Here is a 23,791-nt window from a genome sequence, read left to right on the forward strand (position 1 = left end):
GTTTTATTTCCATGCAACATGCAGCATGGAGGTGCAGCCATGTGTAAGGATATGTGGGGTTTTATTGCCAACATGCAACATACAGCAGAGAAATACAGCCAGACCCAGTTTGAAAATGCAGGCATTATTTCAGTAACAGCCAGCAGGCAAAGTGTCAGAACACATGAAAAGAAAAACACAGTGTACTGCCAGTTAAAATAAGGAGGTGCACAATTTTATATTGGATGTTTCATGTATGGAAACTGCATTAGAATACATACCTGATTAACCTTGTACTAAGATTACTAAAGTACTAATTTCAACTTCTCTAGTTGCTTAGAAAATGAAGTCTTCATTGTCTTGAAAAACGAAGGCTGGCACAGTGCACATTCCTTTATTCTGATTGGCAGGGATTGTAGTTTTCCCAAGGAATAAAAAAGGGGGAGTTGGCAGTTCGTGCTGTGACCAAGAGACAGATGGTGCCTTATCTGCTGAACTCCATGTGGGTCGAGCGCTGGCTATGAGCATAGAGAGCTGGCTGCCCCCCGCATATTATTTCAATATTGGCCTTAATGACCCTGATAACAAACATGCTGACACTATTGCAGCCCTACTCAATGACCACGGGCTCACCCAAAAAGTCCTTGCCCCGTCTCATATTAAAGGCAGAACCCTCGAATGGGTATCTGACCACAACTGCAATATTGCTATCACTGACATCGTCCCACAAGCTTGGACGGACCACTATTTAATAAACTTTACCGCCACACTTGACCTTTTGAGCCCCAACATCATTAACATGGCACCACCCCTCTCTACTAGAAGTAAGAAAGACATTACTGCAGAAAAACTAATCCCGCTCCTCCTCCCAACCATTAATAGCCTTGACAATAACACTGACCCTGACACCCTAGTGGACATCTTTAACAAAGTTATGACCTCCGCATTAGACACCATTGCTCTGATCAAACTGCGCAAAAGCAAGCAGGATGCTCACCTGAATACCTGGTTCACACCCCAGGTTAAGGACCTAAGAAAACAAAAAAGAAAGCTCCATGCCATCTGGCGTAACTCTCCTACTGAAAATAATAAAGCTAAACTAACCCAGCTATGCAAACTCTATAAGAACGAAATCACTAATACAAAAAAAAAACCCTCTTTAACGACAGAATCATCAAAGCTAAGTCAAACACTAAGGAACTCTTCTCTATCCTCCGTGAAATGGAATCCCCCTTACAACCTATAGACACCACTCTGAAGGATAAGATTTGGTGTACTAACATACAGACTGCCCTATCCAACAAAATCACTACCCTCCAACACAAAATAACACAAAAAAGGACTCCCTGCCTCTCCCTGGTCATAATCCACCACCCCCCCTCGAATCCAACACCATGCCTCCTTTCAGTTTCAAAACCATATCGCTGGTGGACACTGAAAAAGTGATTCTCTCACTGAAACCATCTAACTGCAAGGGAGACAGTTGCCCAGCGCAAATAATAAAGGACGCAGCTAGGGATCTAGCCCCTTTCATATCGAAACTTATAAACTCTTCCTTTAAATCCAACACAGTACCAACTAACCTTAAAGAATCCTGGGTCCTCCCCTTACTTAAAAAACAAACCCTCGACCCCTCCATCCCCACTAACTACAAACCTATCACGATAGTGCCTTTCCTTCTCAAAATTATTGACAGAGTGGCATACTTACAAATCCAGGACTACCTGGAAGCTAACCACTTGCTAGGCACCCGACAATCAGGCTTCCGCCCCCTCCATGGCACCGAAACAGCCTTGCTTGACCTCAAGACTAAAATTGAGGAGTTGAAGGAAAGCAGAAAAATGGCCCTGCTTCTCCAACTGGACCTGTCGGCCGCCTTCGATCTGGTGGATCATGCAGTCCTATGCAGCCACCTCAAGATCACTGCCAATTTCACAGGGGAAGATATAGCATGGGTCCAATCCTTTCTAGCTAACCGGACTATGAGAGTCTTCTCTGCATCAACTTGTGCTGATCCAATCCAAATAACATGCGGAGTCCCACAGGGCTCCTGTATCTCACCCACCATGTACAATATCTTCACCAAGCCATTGTTTGATATGTTGGACAGGCTGGGCATCACCTATACAAATTATGCAGATGATACCCAGATCCTCATACCCCTTTCGGGCAACTATGAAACAGACCTGGACTTGGTGAACAAGATATACTCCTCATTCAGGCATGGATGGCGACCCTTGTCCTCTGCCTGAACGACGATAAAACTGAGATACTGCTCCTTGGATCTGCCTCTAACCTAAAAAAACTACCACCAAAATACACTTCCTTCAATATTGATAAGAACACCATCACAGTTCTGCCTGTAGTAAAAACCTTAGGTTTCTACTTAGACTCCGCCCTCACCCTCGAAAAGCAAGTTAGCTCCCTCACCTCCTCAATAGCTTACACTTGCAAGCTAATCCGCGTTGCCAGACCTTTCCTCTCTAGCACTAACTGTATTACCCTGGCCAATGCATTAATTATGTCTAGACTAGACTATTGCAACGCCCTGTACTCTGGAGCTAACAAATATATCACAGACAAATTACAATGACTGCAAAACAATGCCCTAATAGCAGCACTGAATGTCCCATCCAGAGACCACATCTCTATACTTAGGAAAAATAAGCACTGGCTAAAAATAAAAGACAGAATCTTCCTCAAAACTATCTCCATAACTTCCAAATGCCTAAACAACTTAGCTCCCCCATACTTAGCGGAAAAAATTCTGAGAAAATCCACAACCCGACCCACTAGGACTGCCAATTCATTCATGCTTGAAACCCCACGATTCAAGCATTCCGCGGCTGGAGGAACCAGCTTCCCAGTCAAAGCTGCGCAATATTGGAAAACACTCTCAATTGACCTTAGACGCCCACTACCTTAGACCAGCTTTAGACATAGCGCTTTTAACTGGCTCTGCACCAATGACCTTTAACCCTAATCACCTTACTATCCTTCTGGATGCACTGGCCGAGCCCAGCCTCCAACTGTTCACCTGGGCCAGCGAGCTCTAATACTTTACACTGTATTATATGATCTGCACTTGCACGTAAATATTGTATATGCTGTATAAACCTTTTGTAAATAAGTGGCCTTGATTTGTACCTAATCAGGTATACCCCCCTTTCTAGATAGTGTATTCCATTGCATTTATTACTGTACTGTACCTCATCTGCATGTATGTAATTGCCTACAACAGGCACTGTAACCAAGCCTCGAGAATTCTTTTACTGCTGCGCCCGTCTATCTGAGGGTTTGGTGCGCATTACCAAATAAAGAAACAAACAAAAAACAAACGAGGGAGTTTGGCACTGAATCTGGGTCTGCGAAGACAGCGAGGTTGTGCGGGAACTTCAGATTTCACTGGCCTTGGTAAGTTAAGTGCCAAGTGAGGAAAAGATAGTATGCCGTACGTGTGTTGCTAGGATTTATTGCAGTGCAGGGAGGTTAGAAAAAATTGTATGTTTATTTCTCTCTCTATGTTCAAAGTGTGGGAACATAAATTTGTGTTTGCAAAATACATGGTTGTTTCTGTTGTTCTTTATATCTTGCAGGTGATGCTGTAAATATCATGTGGTAAGATTTTGCGGCTTGTAAATGGCACGTTATACAAAGTGTATATAAAAACAAATGAGACTTTAGTGTCATTCATGCATCTGTGAATTATTTATGTAAGTGAAGCACAGAGAGGATGTTTATATCAGTGCAGTAGTGCATTTACCAATTTACCACTGTAGTTGAAATAGCAAACAAGAGAAAGTCATTAGTAAATATCTACAAGGTAGGAAGATATGTGTGTGTAAAATATAATGAGTGATTCCTTCCTTGCATGCTGAAGGAAGGGGTGCCTAATCTAGCACTTAGATTACTGGATGTACATAAACCAGTAATACCAGCCACAAACTATAGGTGGCATCTGAATAAATTCATTGAGTTCTCTGAAGTGTCATAAGTCTGGGGCTCTCTACAGGCGACTAGAAGACATTCTAATAGAAAGGAAAGGTTTGTTTATGATGGGGTTGTAATATAAAAAAACATGCTCACCGCTATACCACAAAAGTGAGGTAATTCTGAAAATACCACAAAATAAGACACCACTAAAATTACCACCAATACAAGCTAACAATATATAATCACCAAGATAGAGTAATACCAAAACCATTCTGAGTGTAAGGCCAATTTACCGCCAATTTACCACCAAGATTTTATGGTAAGGAAAATACTGCTGAATCCCGAATTGACCCCAATAAGAAAAAATAAGATAAAACCTCTTACATCTCTAAGGAAAGCTGCATCACACTTGCCAGAACATTAATACTGTCCAAGTTGAATTATTGCAACGGACACTATTTGGGAGCCAGCAAATTTGTACTCAATAAACTACAAACCCTGCAAAACAATGCTCTCAGATCAGCTCTAATCATCTCAAGAAGAGCTCACATATCTGAAACAAGCCGACAACATAAATGGCTATCAATCAAGGACAAGATTCAACTGAAAACCATGTCCCTCACCTATAAAGCACCGAATCATGTGGCCCCCTTTTACTTAACAGTAAAGTTTAAATTAAATACATCTACCTGTTACACCTTTTCGTCGCTGGTCATTATGGCAGCGCCGGCGATTGTGCAATACCGTTCTGCTCACCTAACATGGCCGATGACTATGCCATCTGTACTATGAACAACGGAGCTGCCGACGAACGTCCACTGAGCACGCACGAACAAAGTCACGTGGCCCCATATACAGACATCAGGAAGTCAAGCAAATGCGTTGCTACTCTCCTACACAGCGCTTCGTAAGTTTGCACCTAGACTTTGTGAATTCTATAGTCTGTTACTCTCTCCTCTCGTCAGGACCTTCACTGTTATTCTCTACTTTCCAATTCCCTCTTTAGACTTTGTCCAATTGTTAAAGCGCCAACACGCTTTCTCATTCCATCTTCACTCCCTCTCGCAGGTTTCCCTTCTACCGCTGAAGAGTGAGTTCCCAGAGTTTGTATCCATTCTACCTCTTTCTTCCCAGTCTATTTCTATTATCTTACTAACCTCCTTTCTTGCCATACTATCAGTGATTTGTTTTCAGCATCTGAGGCAGAGAAGGGATTATTTCCCTCCTTCTTGACAGTAAGTTAAATCTATCACCACCTTCTATCTACAGTCCATTCGCTCTCACCGCGGAGTACTCACCTCTCCTGTCTCCTACGTAGGACAGTTCTAAGCCTCATCCAGCAGCCTCCACGAGCCCGATTTCCAGGAAACGACCGACTGATCAACACCTCCAACGCTTTGGCTCAGGGTTTTTCTTCCCCGGAGGGTTTTCCCTGGGAGTTGTGTTTCTTCCCCCACCGAACAGTACACGTTGGTGGGGAGGGAACAGGATTTTCCGGGAGATCTTCCTTATCTGCAGAGTTGCACCTTTGGATTCTGCTGACTGCCCAGGTTAGTGTCAATTCTATTGCGGGTTACATTTATTCCTGTTTAAAAGTACGTCTGAGCGTAACAGTTAGCAATGCCTTAAAAGACACTACTGGACTAGCAGCGGAGTTCCGATGGATCAACAAATGCAACAATTTATGGCTGCTATGCAGTCTATGTCTTTAGAGATGCAATCTCTCAAATCAGACAATGCTCAATTATGACAGCAAGTCGCACAAGCATTTACTGATACTCCTCTTTCCACGTTACAGACCGGTAAATATGATGGAGACCCGCACAAGCTGAAAGAATTCCTTGACAGCTGTACGGTGCAATTCACCTTTTAAGCCAGTTTTGTTCCCTACTGATAAAGATAAGGTTGGCTTTTTGATCTCGCACTTAACTGGGCCCGCTTTGGCTTGGGCTTGGGCTCCCCCTTTGGTGACTTCAGGGAATGCAATTTTAGATTCATATCCCGCCTTTACCAATAGCCTACGTTCTATGTTTGGCCGACAAGAAATATCGGTTGCTACCCAAGAAAGGCTATTAGACTTAAGACAGGGCAGTAAAGACCTCATGTCTTATATAACCCAATTTAAACAGCTGTCTGCCGAAACTGGCTGGCCAGACGATGGTCTACTCACCTTGTTTCGACGGGGACTCTCCGAGGATCTGAAGGATGAGGTTTCTAAAATCCCCCGTCCTGCAAATTTAGCCGATATGATCACAAAAACCATGCAAATCGACTATCGTCTTCATGAACGTTCTCAAGAAAGGAGGAAGGGGAAGAGTAGTAAAACCCTTTCCGGATCTCAGATTGTTGTTAACAAGCCTATGTCAACAGACGAACCTAGGTTTAGCCAGGGGTCCCCTGTCAGTTAGCGAAAGAGAAAGACGAATGAGTCAGGGACTATGTATGTATTGCGGGGCTTCCTCTCATGTTCTACGGGATTGCCTTATAGTTCCTCCTCGTCGATCACGCACCCCGAGGCAGGGAAATGCCAAAACCCTGCTGTGAGGGGAACTACGACAGGTGTTACTAAACAATGTTCCCCTAAGAGAGTGGGTTTATCCTTGGAGGCCTATCCAACCGAACAACCTATGTTGGTTCTCTTTCTCGTCATTGCCCTACCCAATCAAGTTTTACAAGTAGTCCCTGCATTAATTGATAGCGGAGCAGCTGGCAATTTTTTGGACGATATGTGGGCTGTCCAACATGGAATAAGCAGATCCGCCAAGTCTGTTGTCACCCCTATCCAAGGCGTTGATGGCTGCCCGTTGAGCTCCGGACCCATTAGGGAACAGACGGCACCCATAACTTGCTTAATCGCTTCCCACAAGGAGACGGTGGAATTTGATCTAATCAAGACTGCACATTTTCCCATCATTTTAGGGCTTCCGTGGTTATGGACTCACAACCCCTTTATAAATTGGACTGCAGGCACTCTTTTTCTGGGATCGGAATACTGTGTTTCCCACTGTCTTTCTCAAGCCTCAGTAGGGATTCAGATTCCGTCTATGGTGATAAATCCCGCTGTAGTTCCTTCTATTGGATACTTAGGTAACATTCCAGTTTGTCACCAACAATTTCAATCAGTTTTCTCACACCCTGACTTCCCAAAGTTGCCTCCTCACAGAAGGGACGATTGTCACATTGATTTACTCCCAGATCAACCAGTACCGTTTGGCCGCATGTACATCCTGTCCCAACTAGAAAAGAAAGCCCTCAAGGAATATCTTCATACTCACCTGCAGAATGGACTTATAGCAGAATCTATATCACCTGCTGGTGCCTCGCTGTTTTTCATCCCTAAGAAAGATTCAGAGGAGCTCAGACCATGTATTGATTATCGAGGACTCAATAAGATCACTATAGCAGATAAATATCCTATGCCGTTAATCCCAGACATTCTGGAAGCTGTTCAGGGGGCTTCTTTCTACACCAAGTTAGATCTACGAGGTGCGTATCATTTAATTCGTATCGCCTCAGGTGATGAATGGAAGACAGCTTTCCGGACTCCATTTGGTCATTACGAGTATTGTGTAATGCCGTTTGGGCTGGTTAACGCACCTGCAATCTTCCAGCGATTTATGTATCATTTATTTGCTGATGTTCTTCTCCAATTTGTTATCATCTATCTAGATGACATTCTCGTCTTTCAATCCAGTAAAGAAGAACACATTCAACATGTCAACCTTGTTCTAGCCCGTCTCAAAGCCAATCAACTGTATTGTAAGGCTACTAAGTGTGAATTCCACAAGGAACAAGTAACTTACTTAGGGTACGTCTTGTCCGCCCAGGGAATTTCTATGGATCCTAAGAAGGTATTGGCAATTTTGGATTGGACTCCACCTGCAAGTATCAAAGATTTCCAACGGTTCTTAGGATTTACTAATTTTTACTGTAAGTTCATTCCATGTTTTTGGGAAATGATTCTTCCTATCACCCGACTTCTTAAAAAAAGAAGAACTTTCTTATGGGACGATCCAGCACAATAGGCGTTTCTGGACCTCAAATCTCTTTTTACCTCTGCTTCTATCTTGTTAACTCTGAGCCAGTCACGTCCCTTTATAGTAGAAACGGACGCATCCCACCATGCTTTAGGAGCTGTCCTATTACAACGGAATGAGCTAGGCGAAGAAAGACCCATTGCTTATCTCTCCAAAACTTTCTCATCTTCTGACGAGAATTACTCTGTTCTTGAAAAGGAATTATTGGCAATCAAAAAAGCCTTGAGGAATGGAGGCATCTTTTGTTGGGTTCTATGCATCCGATTGAAGTCCATACTGATCACTGCAACCTTAAAGTCCTACAGCAAGCTCACACCACGAACAGCAGACAGGCACGATGGGCTAATTTTTTCTTACCATATCGGATAGAGTTTACTTTCCTTCCTGGAAGTCAAAATCTACGAGCAGATACTCTTTCTTGAAAAGACCCTCCGATTAAGAAATTTCATCCAGAGGCGGTCACTCTGATACAATGTATACTGTAAGGAAGGCATGGTATCAATAATAAGACAGACACAAGTGAGCACAGTTCAAGGGTGTTTATTGAACAACAAGGGTGTGATAAATGCCTATCTATCTAATCCTAAATCTACAGATGGGAGCAAGCTACGATCATCAAATAATCATAATGCAGTCCTAGTGGAGTCTTGTAAAAAAAAATGGGCATATTGCTAAAAATCTATCACCAATCCTTACTGCTAAATACAAATAGTGTGGGGTAGTGTTCATGAAAAAGACAGAAGTGTTCAAAAAATGATATGTCAGGATGTTCAGGCCGTTGGCCTTCCTTCCCCACGTTTTCAGCCAGGGACAAGGCAGTTCACTGGAGCAAAGCACACACTCTGGCGTCTTCAGCACCAGGATACAGTTCCATTACCAGCATTAGGGCCTTCTGTGCTCAAGTCTCTTTATTCATCAAAGTTCTTTGATTGAGAGGGCCTGAGGAACCAAAACAAAACACAAAGTTATTTTCCTTTATCAAGTATTCAATTTGGATGATTCGCTCTTCACCCTGGATCCCCGTCTTCCGGGGTCAGATAGGATATTCTTTTTCTGGTGACTCACGGTTCAGCCCAGATCCCTATCAGCTAGACTCAGACCCTTCCTCTTACACAATTAGTCTCCCTTAGCCAGGCTCAGACCAATTACAGTTCGTATTAGCTATCAAAGACTTTCGAATGTGCACAGGTTTAGCTTGACCCGTTGCAGGACCACTTTGATTTCACTATTCACAATTTACATTTGCCACCTCTCAGTTGGATACCTAACAGCGACCTTCGAATGAGCACCCACGTGGTGCCGGACCACTCTGTATATGGTATCTATCTTGGCTTCAACAGTTCGGTCACTCCTTGGATGTTCAATTATATTCGTGTCGTCATCACATACGCTTTACACACTGTTCTCTTCAGATTTCTTCAAGTAATGTTGCCGCTTGCAACCGTAGTTCTAACACAGACCGGTCTGCTATCAGTCTCTCAGACTCACTGGCTGTTCTGACTTCACTGGCGCTGCTTTGTTGTAGGAGCCAAGGACAATACATGGCGGCAAACGCTCCTTCCTCCTTTGGCACACAATGCATGCTTCTTCAGCTATAATTCCAGGCCTTATGTTTCTTATTCTCGATGGCTCTTGAAAGTATCTTTTTTTTCTCCGAAAAAAGGTCACGGGCACTTCCCTCCTTGCAACCCTCTCTGGTCTTGCCGTCCTTTTCCTCGTATTAAACTGCCATCTTGGAACTGCTGCTTCCTGGCGTGTTTTGCCTTGCTCAGAGTGTGCTTTCGTGCTCCACCTTTTAGCCATGTGGGGAAGTGTGATGAAGCCAGGTGTGTGTAATCATCAGTAATTGCCTGACTCTGCCTGATCCTTGTGTTGGGACATGGCCGGTATCCGTCTTGCATGTTAGTCTGTTTTCTCTCACAGTGAGCTGTCTGTGAGAAAGTGTTTGTGTTGGGAAAGGGGGGTTGTTGAGTTCCTAAGTATCCTACCTGGTAGGATGGAGAAACAGTGTTACAGGGAAGGGGAAACCGCGTCTCACCATCCCGAGTCCCACTCCCACTCCCCGAATACCCCCCATCCAGGCGATTCTCCCACACTGATCTACCCCCAGGAACTGGATCCAAAAGCGACAGCCGTGTCCTGGCCACCTGGATGACAAATCCCTGGGGACTAGCAGGTGAGACACCTTCTGGTTTCTCACAATACCGTCTTTTATTTACTGGCAAAGGAGTTAACAGCCTCCTTCAGCTTTCCTTCTGTTACGGTCTTCACTTCTGAGGTCAGGGTCTCCCCGCCTGCCGCGGAGACCCTCCTGGGCTCTTATTCTTATGCAGGGGAACGAGCATGGACTGGGCAGCATACACAATGGGATAGGCACACCCCTGGGCTTCCTCCTGCAGACACCTCCGGCTCCCTGGAGACACAGCTCCCTTGACATGCTTCTCTCAGCTTCACCTGACAGCCCCTAAGCATTTAGGCATCCCGTTCTTCTTGGCCCAGTTCTTGGTTCTGTAGTGATCCACCCTCCAGCTCGTTCACCAACTCGTACACCAACATGATCCCCAACTCGTTCTTCATGCCAAGCATATGTGTTCATTTTATATCCATCTACATAGTTAACATGCTGCAGGTGCGCATAGTTGAAGTAAATTTCCTGATCCTGACTGGCCTCGCGAATGGGCATGTCCATTGGGTAAATTGGTGTTCTTTGTTCTTCAGCTTCCTCGTCCCAGTACCATAGTGGTGTTTGTCATGGGAAGTCTGCACTCCTTTTAATTTCCTCTTCTTCGTCTCAGTATTTGAATAGTGTTTAGGGATAGGAGGAGTGTGTGATTGAATATACCATATAAAGGCTGAGGGGGGTGCCACCTATTTAGAAGATTCGGAGGGATTAGGATGGGAAAGTCCCTTAGGTTTTTCACACACCTTGTAGGTAGTTTCAATCTCTCAATGTTCAAACCAGTTCAAGGCCAACTTAACACTCCTTTCGATTTCTTGACAGTTCATACAGATTGCTTTCTTCTGTTTAACTTAAGCAATCTCTTTCACACACTGGGCTTGATTCTCTGAATGTTTCTTTGGCTTTCCCAGATAGGGTATCCCCAGTCTAGGCGCAGTTGTCGGACCACACAATCCACCCATTACAAGTCACACAACCGGTAACCTCTATGCTTTCTTGCCCTCACAGGTTCTTGCGTAACTGTAATTGCTTGGCAGGCGAAGAACAGTGGTCTGGAGGGTTGCCCAGAGCAATGTCAGAGGTTAAGATTCATTCTAAACCTTCCAGCCATCACCTCTTTTGTTTTGCTATTGTCACCTCGAGTGGGACGGGTATGCCCAGATGTGGGTCCCGTGCCTGCTGGGCCTAGAGACCTAAGATACTCCTCACTGATGACGCCCCACAAGGCTGAAACATGTCTGGGGAAGCTTGTGGTCTCGTGCAGAAGGGATGTGACCTAGCAGTTCGGGCTGGACTACCCCTTTGGGGGTGGGACCAAGCTTGATTTGCATATGGTCTTTCCCCTTCTGTAATGGCTTGGCAGGCGCAGAACGATGGTCTGGAGGGTTGCCGAGAGCAATGTCAGAGGTTAAGATTCATTCTAAACCTTCCAGCCATCACCTCTTATGTTTTGCTATTGTCACCCAGAGTGGGACGGCTATGCCCAGACATGGGTCCCATGCCTGCTGGGCCTAGAGAGCCAAGCTACTCCTCACTGATGACGCCCAACAAGGCTGAAACATGTCTGGGGATGCTTGTGGTCTCGTGCAGAAGGGATGTGACCTAGCAGTTTGGGCTGGACTACCCCTTTGGGGGTGGGACCAAGCCTTTTTTGCATATGGTCTTTCCCCTTCTGTAATGGCTTGGCAGGTGAAGAACGATGGTCTGGAGGCTTGCCCAGAGCAATGTCAGAGGTTAAGATTAATTCTAAACCTTCCAGCCATCACCTCTTTTGTTTTGCTATTGGGTAACTGCACCTGTGTTCTGATTCACATTCACTTGGCTTACTCCTTACCAGCCTTTTGGCTTTGTCACAATGTGTTTTCTCATACAGTTCACTTTGTGGTGCTCTCATTCCTTCAACACATTGCTTTCATAATCTTCAGCAATATTCCATACTTGCTTTTCAGTGTATTTCATTCAATACGCTCTTTGCTTTGACTTCTCTGTATGTGTAATTCACACAAATTTATCATCTGGTCATAACTTTGTCAAAAGCTTTCATTTAGTTCAGTATTGAATGAGTTGGATCTTTTATTCTGCTGCTCACAGTTCATCTTGTCCGTATTATTTCTCACAACTCGCTGCTTTGAGCTCATTGCATCTTGCACATAATCTTTCATTCATTCAGCATTTAATTTGGCTTCCTAAAAGTCCCCAGGAGGGCCTCAGTTCGATTGCTCTCTCTTTTTCACTCACCGATCCTTGGCGTCTCCTCCGAGTAGCTGCTGTCTCTGCTTCTGCTTCGCCGACAGGTTTTCTTCGGATTGCGAGCGCCACTTGCACTTTGCTTTCTCTCTGTGGATTGCCGGCAGCTTCGCTCGCTTTCCACGGACAGTGCCGGTACCTTGCAACTTTCGGATCTCTTCCATGTCCGCAGCTCGTGCTGCTGACACCCGACCAGTGAGGCTACCACTTCTGTGGCCCTCTCGCGGCCCTCCTGGGTCTCGGATCCACAGCTCCTTGGGGGTACGTGCTGGCATCCTGGCTGGCCAGCACGACCCAACTCTCCCACCTCCTTCTGCACAGGATTCTCCCCTCTGCCGGGCTTCTCTCCTGCTGATCTCTCTTGCTGCTTTGCCGGCCCCACCTTTTATTAATTTCTTGGTTATTTGTATGGCGCCTATACACAGGTGTTTCCAGGCCCCACCTTTTATACACCTGCAACCATTTGACAGGTTGCAGGTTTGAGTCCTTAGTACCAATTGCCTGACCATAATTAGTGGAGCACTCTGGACATGCCTGACCTTTACAACAGTCTACAGGCCTCTTCCTTGTCTCAGCACTAGAGGGGTGAAATGACATGTTGGTCTGCACTACTCCTAGTCGCCTATTCCTCGTCCCAGTATTATAATGGTCTGAATGAGGGGAAATGAGCGTAGATTGTTTGCAACAGCCTATAAACGCAGTGGGAAGGTGAAGTTGGTTCTCACAAGGAAAAAAGGGGATGCCATGTCTCGCCTGCGGGTATCCTCTCTGTAATCCCCAAGGACCCTACACCCAGGTGAGCTTCCCTCTTATCTTCACCTCCAGGGTCAGGATCTAAAATCGATGGCCTTTCCCTGGCCACCTGAGAAGAGGATTCACGGTGAGTAGGTGTGAGGACACCCTCAGATTTCTCACATACCCTTCCCCTGTGCAGGTTAGACTGGGGTGCTTCACATGGAAACCGGAAGTGAAAGCCGATGTTACTTTGCTCTCTGCCCTTCCGATGTTCCACTGTGAAGCAATAAGGTTGAAGGTCCAAGAACCACTGCATAACCCTAGGATTGGATTCCTTCCTCTGACTGATCCACACCAAAGGAGAGTGGTCCATTATCAGTCTAAACCTACGACTCAAGAGGTAGTACTTAAAATGTATCACTGCCCATTTGATTGCCAGTGCCTCTAACTCAATCACTGAGTAGTTATTCTCCCTGGCAAACAACTTCTGACTGATGTATAATATCGAGTGTTACAATCTGTCGTGGTTTTGAGATAAGACGGCACCCAATCCCATTAAGGAAGCATCAGTCGGGAGGAGGAACTCCTTAATAAAGTCTGCTACTTCAAAATGGAACTCTGGCAGAGGGTTTGTTTTTAGGTTGTGTAACAGATCTCGTCTTCCCCCTCCAATCTGATCTTTTGGCGCTCAGCATTTTTCAATTTGTCCGTTAATTGTGATGTTTTACAGGAGAAATTCGGAATGAACCGATTAGCCCCCAAATGCCCTCAGATGTTTGGGGGTTTTTGGCATGTCGGTATCGAGAACAGCCCTTACTTTCTCTTGCTGTGGTCGGACAGTAACATTACCCACAAAAAAATATATACTTAACCGCAGATTGGGCTAGTTTGCATTTTCTGGAGTTAGCGGTTAGCCCAGCTTTTCGTAACACTCTCATGACTGTGTAAAGGTGGTATAAATGATCTTCCCATGTGTTACTATCTATCACAATGTTGTCTATATAGGCTCTGCAAAAATCTGAGTATGGCTGTAAGATTTTATCCATCAACCTCTGGAATGTTACAGGAGCACCATGTAGACCAAATGGCAGAACCTTAAACTGAAACAGTCCTATGGGAGTAGCAAATGCAGTTTTCTCTTTGTCAGGTCCATACAGCGACACATGCCAATACCCTTTGGTGAGATCTTTTGTTGAAAGGTAGACAACATTACCCAGCCGGTCAATCAGATAGTCAATACGTGGCATTGGGTAAGCTTCAAAGCCAGAGATGGCATTCACCTTTCTAAAGTCTATACAAAACCTACAACTTGCATCAAGTTTTGCCACCAACATGGTTGGGGAGGCTGGACTATTAGAATTTTCGATAATATTAGCTTCAAGCATTGGTTTAACTTCTTGGATGATGGGATTGCGGGAGTGTGGATATGGTGAAAAATATCTCTCATTCTTCTGGGCTCCTCTCTAAACACGTAAGTAAACTGTTTTATAAGATCATACAGGTCTTGCTTCTGGTTATTACTAAGATCAGGGGACATTAAGGCACTATTATCCGTATCTTCTGGTAATAGACATGATAGTATAGGATAATATGATGGCATGGGACTCCGAAGGATTTTCTCTGCATTCCTTTAACAGATTTACATGGTACTAGGTTTTAAGATGACAGTCCGGTTGTGAGATTTTATAATTACACGGATCCTCATATGGTCCATGACACTTAGATATAGGTTTATTTTCAGAAGTGGGAAATAGTACTAGCACTTTCTGACCTTTGAAAAAGGATCTTAAACATATCTTTTATCATAGGAATTCTTCTGTTGTTCCTGTGCTTTAACCATGTGAGTCTGTACAAAAGATGTAACAGCCGTCATATGTTTGTTAAGTCTTGTTGCAGTTTGGGAGAGTGGAATAGGGACTTATTCTATTTCCTCCCAAGTTCCCCTCAACATATCCAGGACATCCCAGTGTTCCCGTCCATAGAGTAGATCAAATGGGGAAAATCCTGTGGACGCCTGAGGTGTTTTCTAACTGCAAACAAAGAAGACAATGGAATCATTTGATCCCAGTTCCTAAGATCCTGTTCTACTAACGTCAGTAGTATGGTGTAGAGGAACAGGTGGACATGTTAGCCCTAGCTCCTGACCCCTCGCCTCTGTCATACTGGAACAGTAGGAGAAGAGACCTAGGTGGGACACCTGGTATCATCCCAATGCCGAGTGTATGAGAGACGATAAGACAACCATATCAAATGTGCCCTTGCACTGAGAGGGTGTAAAGATGTCTGCACACACCATTGGACATCATAGAGCTATAAGTTAAATCTGACAAGAGCAGAATGACATCATAGAGGAGAGATACTGAGACTTACTGAAACGATATACAAAAACTCAAAGAATAAGGATTGAACTGAAGTAACAAGAGAAACATGTAATCGAATGTGAGGAAATCATATGTAAAAAGAAGGCAAAGTAACCTGCTGATTAATAAATGTATATACACAGAAACGCAAGGTAGATGAGACATATAGAAGCTTGCTACAGAGGAAAACATAACATAGCTAGAGCGATCATGATGAAAAGAGGGACTTCAGACTCGAATTAAAACCATTCAAGCTACCTCGGGCACAGACCAGGGCTGCAGAGTCTGTGAGCTACTGGAGTTTCCCCGTCAAAAGGCATTGGGCCTCATTATAAGTATGGCGGTACAGTAACAATGGCGTCGGTAACTACCGGCGCTGTTGCTTCCGTACCGCCATACTACGAGTTGTGCTCGCGGGTCTCGCTCTGCTCGGTCTCGCTCTGCTCGCCAGTGCAGCACCCGAGAGCACAACTCGTGGATGCACTGGCACCGTTATGAACGGTGCTGTTGCATTCAAGCTCCCCATTCCCATTCAGCCCTATGGGGCCGATTGGGGATGGGGAGTCCCTTATTACCGGCACCCGCGAATGGGCAAATACCGGGTCCGCTAAACTCGGCATGACCCGGTAATTGCCCATTCGCGGGTGCCAGTAAAATCATGGGTTTGGCGGCAGCCGTGCCTGTTTTACAGCCACGGCTGCCGCCAAACCTGTAATGAGGCCCATTGTGTCTTACATCATGACATATCTGTCAAAGTTGTAATGCATGAAGAAGCATCTGGGAACTAGCAATGCTGGTTGGGATTAACTCAGGTTCTGCTCTCTCTCATAGTAATTTGTGATGGAAATAAAGATAAACTTTTTAATTCTTTTTATTTTCGATTGTGTTTTCAGTTTAAAAGAAACCCTACACATCAAAAAGAAAACAAAAGTCCTCTATAGTAATTACAAGAAAATGGAACAAATTCTAATCAATCATTTAAAATACTCCAAATATCTATTAAAATCACATTCAATGTTCATGAGTCAAATTCATTTTCATGCTTGATCTCCTTCCACAAGTGCAATTATTAAAACAATGTTGCCCGTTCATACATCTTGACCAAAACTCTAATCAACATGCAGAAGCTATATACAATCTATCATTATTGACAACAAATATAGTTAAGCCAGTAGTTCTTACATTTTCCATAACAGGACACATTAATAAAAGATGTTTCACTGATTCAATAGAGGCTTGGCCGTTACTTAGTTAACAATATAGGTCATGAACACACATTTTCATTCTAGTGACAGTAACTTCTAAGGGATTCAATAGATTAACTCTAAACTTCAAAAACAGGCGTATTATATCCCTATTTGGATAACCCTTAATATAAAGAAGGATAACTTGGGATTTTATATGGTGATCTAAGTATTCCTTGGTTGATTTTAAACCAGTCACATGTTTAACATTAAAATTCCAGTCCCATAGTTTTGACTTTTTCTTCATTAGCACCAGTGTGATCATATATTCGCGGCTCTCTTTAGTGCTTCCTCCTACCACTTATGGGTAGTCTTTTGCCTCCTCCTCGTCTCGTCAGGTCTCTTTGCCAGTGTCTGAAAACTTCCCCATCTAACTAATTCACCCTGATAATTCCCAACACACCTTGTCCTTCTCCAACTTCCTCCTATTGACCACCTCCAGCTCTGTTCTATCAACCTCAATTGCACTATCACCAACCTCCTGCTCTCCTTTTCCACTAACCTCCTTATACACGTCACACAGCTCTTTACTGTCTTCACCAACCTCATCCAAACTATTGATTTCCACCTCCTGATATTCTCCAACCTCATTCATCTTCTCATCAACCACACCTTGTTCTGTCCAATTTCCTTCTTACTGTCATGCCTCCTCCTTACTGTCTCCAATCTCCTCCTTATGATTTTCACCAACCTTATCCTTACGATCATCAACATCTTTCTTATTATCACAAACCTCCTCTTACTGTCACCAACCTCCTATCATTAACCTCCTCCTTACTGTTGCCAACTCCCTCCTTACTATCACCAACTCCTTACTATCTGATTTCTTCCTTACTATCATGAGCCGCTTTCAACTTAGTATTGCCAATCTCACTCATCCTTACGCTTTACAACAACCTCCTCCCTATTATCACCAAACTCCTATCATCAATCCCCTCCTTACTATCACCATCCGCCTCCTATCATTAACCTCCTCCTTAATGTTACCAACCTCTTTACTATCACCAACCTCCTTCGTACTATTAACTTCTTCCTTACTTGTCACCAAACCACCACCATACTACTTCCTAGCTCTAGATTTCTTCTCCAGCTCACAGTACGCTATCCAGAATGGGTCTATCTTTGCGTGAACTCTCCAAGCCCGCTGGGTGCTCCCTTCAAGCCTTTCAGGTTTTTATCACTACCAGTTCTCCCTTGCCAGGCCTCACCCAGCCTCCTGGAGCATTATCCACATTCGTCAATCTCTGCCAAACCCTTCTCTCCAAATACAACTCCTTCTTCATACTCCTTTCGTCTCTCTCCAAACACCCACAACACTAGACTGAGATTATGGCCTTTTGTAGACCTGTTCTCCTTACACGACGGATAGGCTCTTTGTGGGGGTCTGCAGTGTTTTGGAGGATGGGACCAAGCCTTTTTTGGCCCTTCAACCATCTTGGAATCCACTTTCCCTTTCCTGTTACTTTAGAGCATTGCCTGGGAAGGACATATTTCCCCGCTTCCCCAGAGTGTGAAACTGATGCTGGTAAATAATTTGAATGTCTCTTTAAACCTTCTACATGTGAAAGGAATGCTTGTCATGAGTAAAAGTGCAATTCTGTACCACTCATGAGTGAAACTCTTCAGGCAGCCAGCTGATTGGTAAGATTCCATCATTTATGTGTATACATACTGCCAATAAACTGTTAATGGGCAACATTATATCACTCATGAGAATTCAAGACTTGGAGAGAATTTCTCTGTCCCTCTGAAGTGATTTAAATATATACAGTGAGACCTTTGGTATAAGTAACAGTGTGGATTATTAACGTATCTTGCACACAAAGCAGAATGTCTCTATGTTTCTTCTCTCTGGGACTTTGGGTCTGACTTGTGGGACCTTCTGTCTTGTGAGGACAAAGACAGTGGATATGGCAAGATAAATGTGCACATGAACACACAGTGAATAGTTTCACTGGAGCAGCTCAAAGAGAGAGGGAGGGGGAATTAACTCACTTTATTCTTATTTATGAGGCTTAGAAGCATACTGAAACAGCACATATGTAGCATATTCAATTCTCCTATTATATCCCCCCTGGCACTTTATATCACTGATCCCCTCCCGCCGAGCCATACAAGACTGGTATCTAACATAAATAAGATGATTAAAGAGCTTAGCGAGAAGAAGATGGGAAAGCTCTCTTGAGGGAGCACTCACAGATAAGAAATGGAGGCCAACCAATATACTCACCAGATCTATCGCACAGTGCTCTAGATCTAGGCTTAACAAGTATAAATATTTACATCAAATGTATCACACTCCAAGTAAGTTTGCTGTATTTTATCCTACTTCCTCTCCATCATGTTTGAGATGTCACTGTCAGAAGGCGGACTTCCTGCATTTGGCATGGTACTGCCCCTGGTACTAAACTTTGGGCCCCAATTATTGAATGCACAAATGAGATGGTGGCAGAGAACATTCCAACAGTGCCTAAGATCTGGCTGCTGGGACTATTCAGGGAGGAAGGGCTGCGTACAAGGGCATTTCTGAATATGGTGTCTATAACAGCTAGGTCCTTGATCGACAAAGCATGGTACAAGGGTCCTGTCTCTACATTAACTTCATGGCTCCGGACATTGTCATACTGTGAGACTCAAGAAACCCTGTACAGAGACTTGCTTCCAATGTCAAGCAAACCAAAGGACATATGGGCCCACCTCAGGAACTATCTTATGAACCGAGCCAATACTGAGGATAGCGGGAGGAGTGAAGGACGGAACGCTCCCCCGAAGGCTTTGTAGGGGACAATTCCTTACATGTGTTAATGCTCTGTGATGGTTGGGGCCAACTTCTGGTTGCGCTAGGAAAAGGGCGGGGAGGGTATGGTGGGGATCATTGTGGGATTGATGTGGAAGTTGTTGGGTGGGATAAGGAATGGATGGAGTTGTATTGTTCTTGAAACTGTTATAAATTAAGAAAAAAAGAAAGAAATTCTGTTAATCAAGATTTCATCAAATATCCACTCATCACTTTTAGCGTCTGAAAGTAGCACATTAACAACCAACAGTTCAGGAATCACCTGCAAGGTTTCTGGTTATGCAGATTGTGGATTGATTTAATCAGAGCATGGAATCTGTACTTTCTCTGACTGTTCGTTGTGATGCAAATTGGTAGGAGGAAGAGTGAACCCAGAGTTAGCATTGCGTTCCACATCAGCGAGATGATTTACTTCAGTTAAGTAGTTTGATCAAGAGCAGAGCCTAAGCATACTGTAGTGTCTTAACACATGTAGGACACTCATGTGGATTGCGTTTGGAAATCAGAAACTTGTGTGTGTGTGTGGTAGTTCAGGGTTGTGTCAAGCTGCTGAATCACATAGAGAAAACTGGGGGAAAAGCACTGTCTGACAATGACGTACGTGCAAGAGGTACAGGCCACCCTCAGAATCCAACAACAGAAAAACAAAATATCGGTCTGTATCTTTTGGTCTTTCACAGTACTAAGGGTCCTACAGTATTTCTAATACGCCACGCTTTGATTTGTAAAAACATATGTTTTTTCATAATTAATTAAACATGTTGTTAAAATATCCATATTAAATTCAACAGTTTTCATCAGGTAACAATACTGAACAACATTCTTGATTAGAATGGTATACATTATAGATTTTAAATTATCAAAATTCATATTTTACACCCGTCAACACATGAAAAGGTACTTGCAGAAACTTTTGAGTTTTTTCACAGCCCACTATAATAATGAACACACCACTACCACAGAATGTATAGAACAAAGTAATCCTAGATAATTGTAACATATATATATACATTCTGAAAATACGTCTCAGTCTATGTGACTTTCCACACTGGTCATTTTCATCAAGTTTTCAACCTAGTTTCAAATGTTAGAGCCTTTTACATTAACACAAATTGTACATGCACGCCTCAATCTGTGCAGTCTTGTCCGACATGCCATGTTTCTGTTACTGGGGCCATTAATGTGGGGCCCTTTGCGAAAGACCAAAAGATACAGGCCAATATTTTGTTTTCTTTGTAAGAAGCTGCTACACAGGAAATCTTAGGTAAAGGAGTACATAATGTGTCATCAGCTAACTCGAATCCCTGACAAACAGGAGGACAAATGTCCAAAACTGTACCTGGTTAAGAGCTGCATTAGAATAAAAAAACACTCTCTGTTCCAGCTGATCTTACGTAGTGACAAATATCATGGTCCAGTAAACCCTCTGTACTCAGGGACTGGACAGTGTTCAAATCAACAAGGGATAAGGTCTGAAGTGTCTTCAGTAAAGACTGTAAGGTTTTATTCTCCTCTTGTAAAGAAACAATATCTTGTCTTAAATCCTGAAGCTCAGATTTAACCATATCCTGCATTAACTATACATCACTATCAGTAGACACAGTGGGAGGAATGGTAGCCTCACAGCTGGGTCCTGCACTAGCAATCTGGATGTGCACTGATTGCACATTGTCGTTTACTGCTTGTAGGGTCTGTGATTTCTTCATTCTTTTACCAGCTGTGTCTGTGTTTCCCTTAGGCAAACTATTAACATTGGACTTCTTTACATTAGGGACTACAGTTTGTTTTTGTTCAGAGGGGTATGCTACAGACTGAGGGTAGAAAACAGATGTTATGGAAGTAACCCCTCCATTCTTTATGTTTCTATCATTAAACCGTTCAGTCTGAGGAGAGGTTTAACTAGAAACTTGTTGTTCAACAACAGAGGTACTCTTGTGTAGTAGGTCTAACATTGTGTTGTTTTCTGCTGCTGAGGCTTGTGCAGACATAGAATCAGGATCGGAATAGACTGGCAATGTAGGTTGTATTTTATCTGGTTCACCATGAAATAATGTATTATTTTATTCTGTGATATGTGCTGATGTGCTGCTTTTATGGCATTTTTACTGAAATAAAGCTGAACTGAAAAGGACTATAGGGTTGTGGCTAGCCCGCTTTCATGGCTAATTGTTTGCCTGATTTTTCATTTCTTTGCAAACTTATAGGATTTGACTACTCTGCGTAATGATCCCCTGATTCAAAGAGTCCGTCTTACCAATCATCATTCCAGACTGCCCATTGCCTTCTTCTTCTGTATCGCTCAGTCCCTCTAAACACTCTTCAGCACTGATAGACAGATAGCGCTGATTACGTCCCCAGGTACGATGTAGAGGCAACTTCTGGTTCATGGCGCTATTATCAGCCACATGTGAAGAGCAGGGAGTACCATAATAATGTCCTGGAAAGAAGGGAGAGGTTGATTAGTCTAGCTATCTCACATTCAGACACACCCACACAAAAATATCGCAAAAAGAAAAGGGTGTTTCTGGTGAAAAATGTTTATCATTAACATTGACAGCGGAAAGATATACCACAATGTGGTCCCTACATCAAGTATAAAAAAGAACACATATGGAATACAACAGACCAGTGTCACAGGTGGTTTAACAAATTCAGAAGTCTGACAGACGTTATGATATGATGAGATAGGGCATTTATAACACGCCTATACAGAAGTGTTTCAAGGCGCAACGTTTCAAGGATTTTCATTAACAAGCCTCTTAAATCTAGGTTATGCAGAATTTGAGACAGCCTGGTAATGTATCTAAAGGTCTGTTCTATCGGAACTATGTAAAAATACCAGAAAAAATACTTTTGCGTCCCAAAACATTGATTTTCTTTCTTCGGATTCTAACACATAAACACGAAAATAAATACCCCCCGCTTCCCCCCACCTTAACTAACACCCCAACCTAAGCCCCATCTATATTTAGTTTGTTATTTTTTTAAACAATTTTTATTGATTTTAACTCATACACACAATATGCAGTCAATGGACACAAACAATTAATAAATCAAGTAAAGTGTCCACTGCAAACGAACCAACCTCCTTAAAACCTTTTACCCCAACAGACCCACCCTGCCTTCTCTGGTTCCCTCCCCCTGATTTGCCCCCTGTATTAGCCCGTAACATGTGCCTGACAACCTTACTTGAGCATCGGTTGCCAACAATATTCATTATGTTTATGGTATCTATGGTATTTATGGGGTTATGTCCTCCTGGACTGCTTCCGTGGTATCCAGACCATATAGACTCTGCACCAGGGCGGTCCATGGCGCCACCTCTTCACCTGCAGCTGAAAGGCCAAAGTGCGATGCCCCCCTCTAAGCCTCTGTCTCAGCCTGCACCCATTTCTTCAAATCTCGCCACCAATCCTCTATGTTAGGGACCCTCAGAGCTTTCCATTCCATTGTGATTCTGTGTTTGGCTACTATATATGCCAAATCTTTATTCTTATGAATATGCTTCGCTCCTTTGGGACGTGAGAAACGACCCAACAGACATTCCCCGGGGGAAAGAACATCCAACACCAACCCTCCCCTATACATTCTGGCTGCTACCTCTTCCCAATATTTCCGCACTGTGGGGCATGCCCAGAACATATGTAGCATACTGGCCTCCTCAGAATTGCACAGCGGGCAGTGTTGTGTTCCCGCACCACGGAAACGTGAAGTCCTCACGGGGGTCATATAAGCCCTGTGTGTCACGACCAGCTGGATCAGCTATAATATGGCGTTCCGAGACACTCTCTTATGATATCCCAAAATTTCCTTCCACTGTGTGTCTGAGAGAAGGGCACCAAGATCTTCCTCCCATTTTCGTCTCACTACTAATGTTGCAGCAGCACCTCCCATGAGCAGTAAGTCATATATCCTGGATATAGTGTGTCCTCCCTCTGAGATGTCGTATTAGATGTCCACTATTGAGTGCTTTTCCTGCTTTTCCCTTGACTCACCCATGGAGGCCAACAGCCTGTAATCTCCTTACGAATAGTGCAATGTAGCAAATATTGGCCTTGGTGAAGCCCAGTGTTGTCAACTAATTCACTAAAGGGTATGAAAGATGTATCTTGTAAAAGATCCCCTATCGTGACCACCCTGCTGGGCTCCCAAATCACACTTATTCCCAGTCGCGTCTGTCTTGATGTTGTTACTACCGATGTCAAGGGAATATGTGCTGAGATCGGGTCCCTAAGCCCTATCTGTTTCAGTGCCCTATCCCACATTTGCACCCCCAAAAT

At 43.7% G+C, this 23,791-nt stretch overlaps 1 protein-coding gene across 8 annotated transcripts in view; it reads right to left on the reverse strand.

Annotated features, from left to right (window-relative positions):
* MAGIX (MAGI family member, X-linked) overlaps positions 1 to 23,791 on the reverse strand; it is a 916,967-nt gene that overhangs the window by 644,397 nt on the left and 248,779 nt on the right. For all 8 annotated transcript variants that reach the window (XM_069645279.1, XM_069645280.1, XM_069645282.1 and 5 more), the window contains one exon: positions 21,766 to 21,948. In XM_069645279.1, the coding sequence (XP_069501380.1) occupies positions 21,766 to 21,898 (133 nt within the window). In that variant the 5' untranslated portion in view covers positions 21,899 to 21,948. The remainder of the gene's footprint in view (positions 1 to 21,765; positions 21,949 to 23,791) is intronic.

Source organism: Ambystoma mexicanum, chromosome 2p (genome assembly GCF_040938575.1).
Source record: "Ambystoma mexicanum isolate Mex_15411 chromosome 2p, UKY_AmexF1_1, whole genome shotgun sequence".
Lineage (NCBI taxonomy): Eukaryota > Metazoa > Chordata > Amphibia > Caudata > Ambystomatidae > Ambystoma > Ambystoma mexicanum.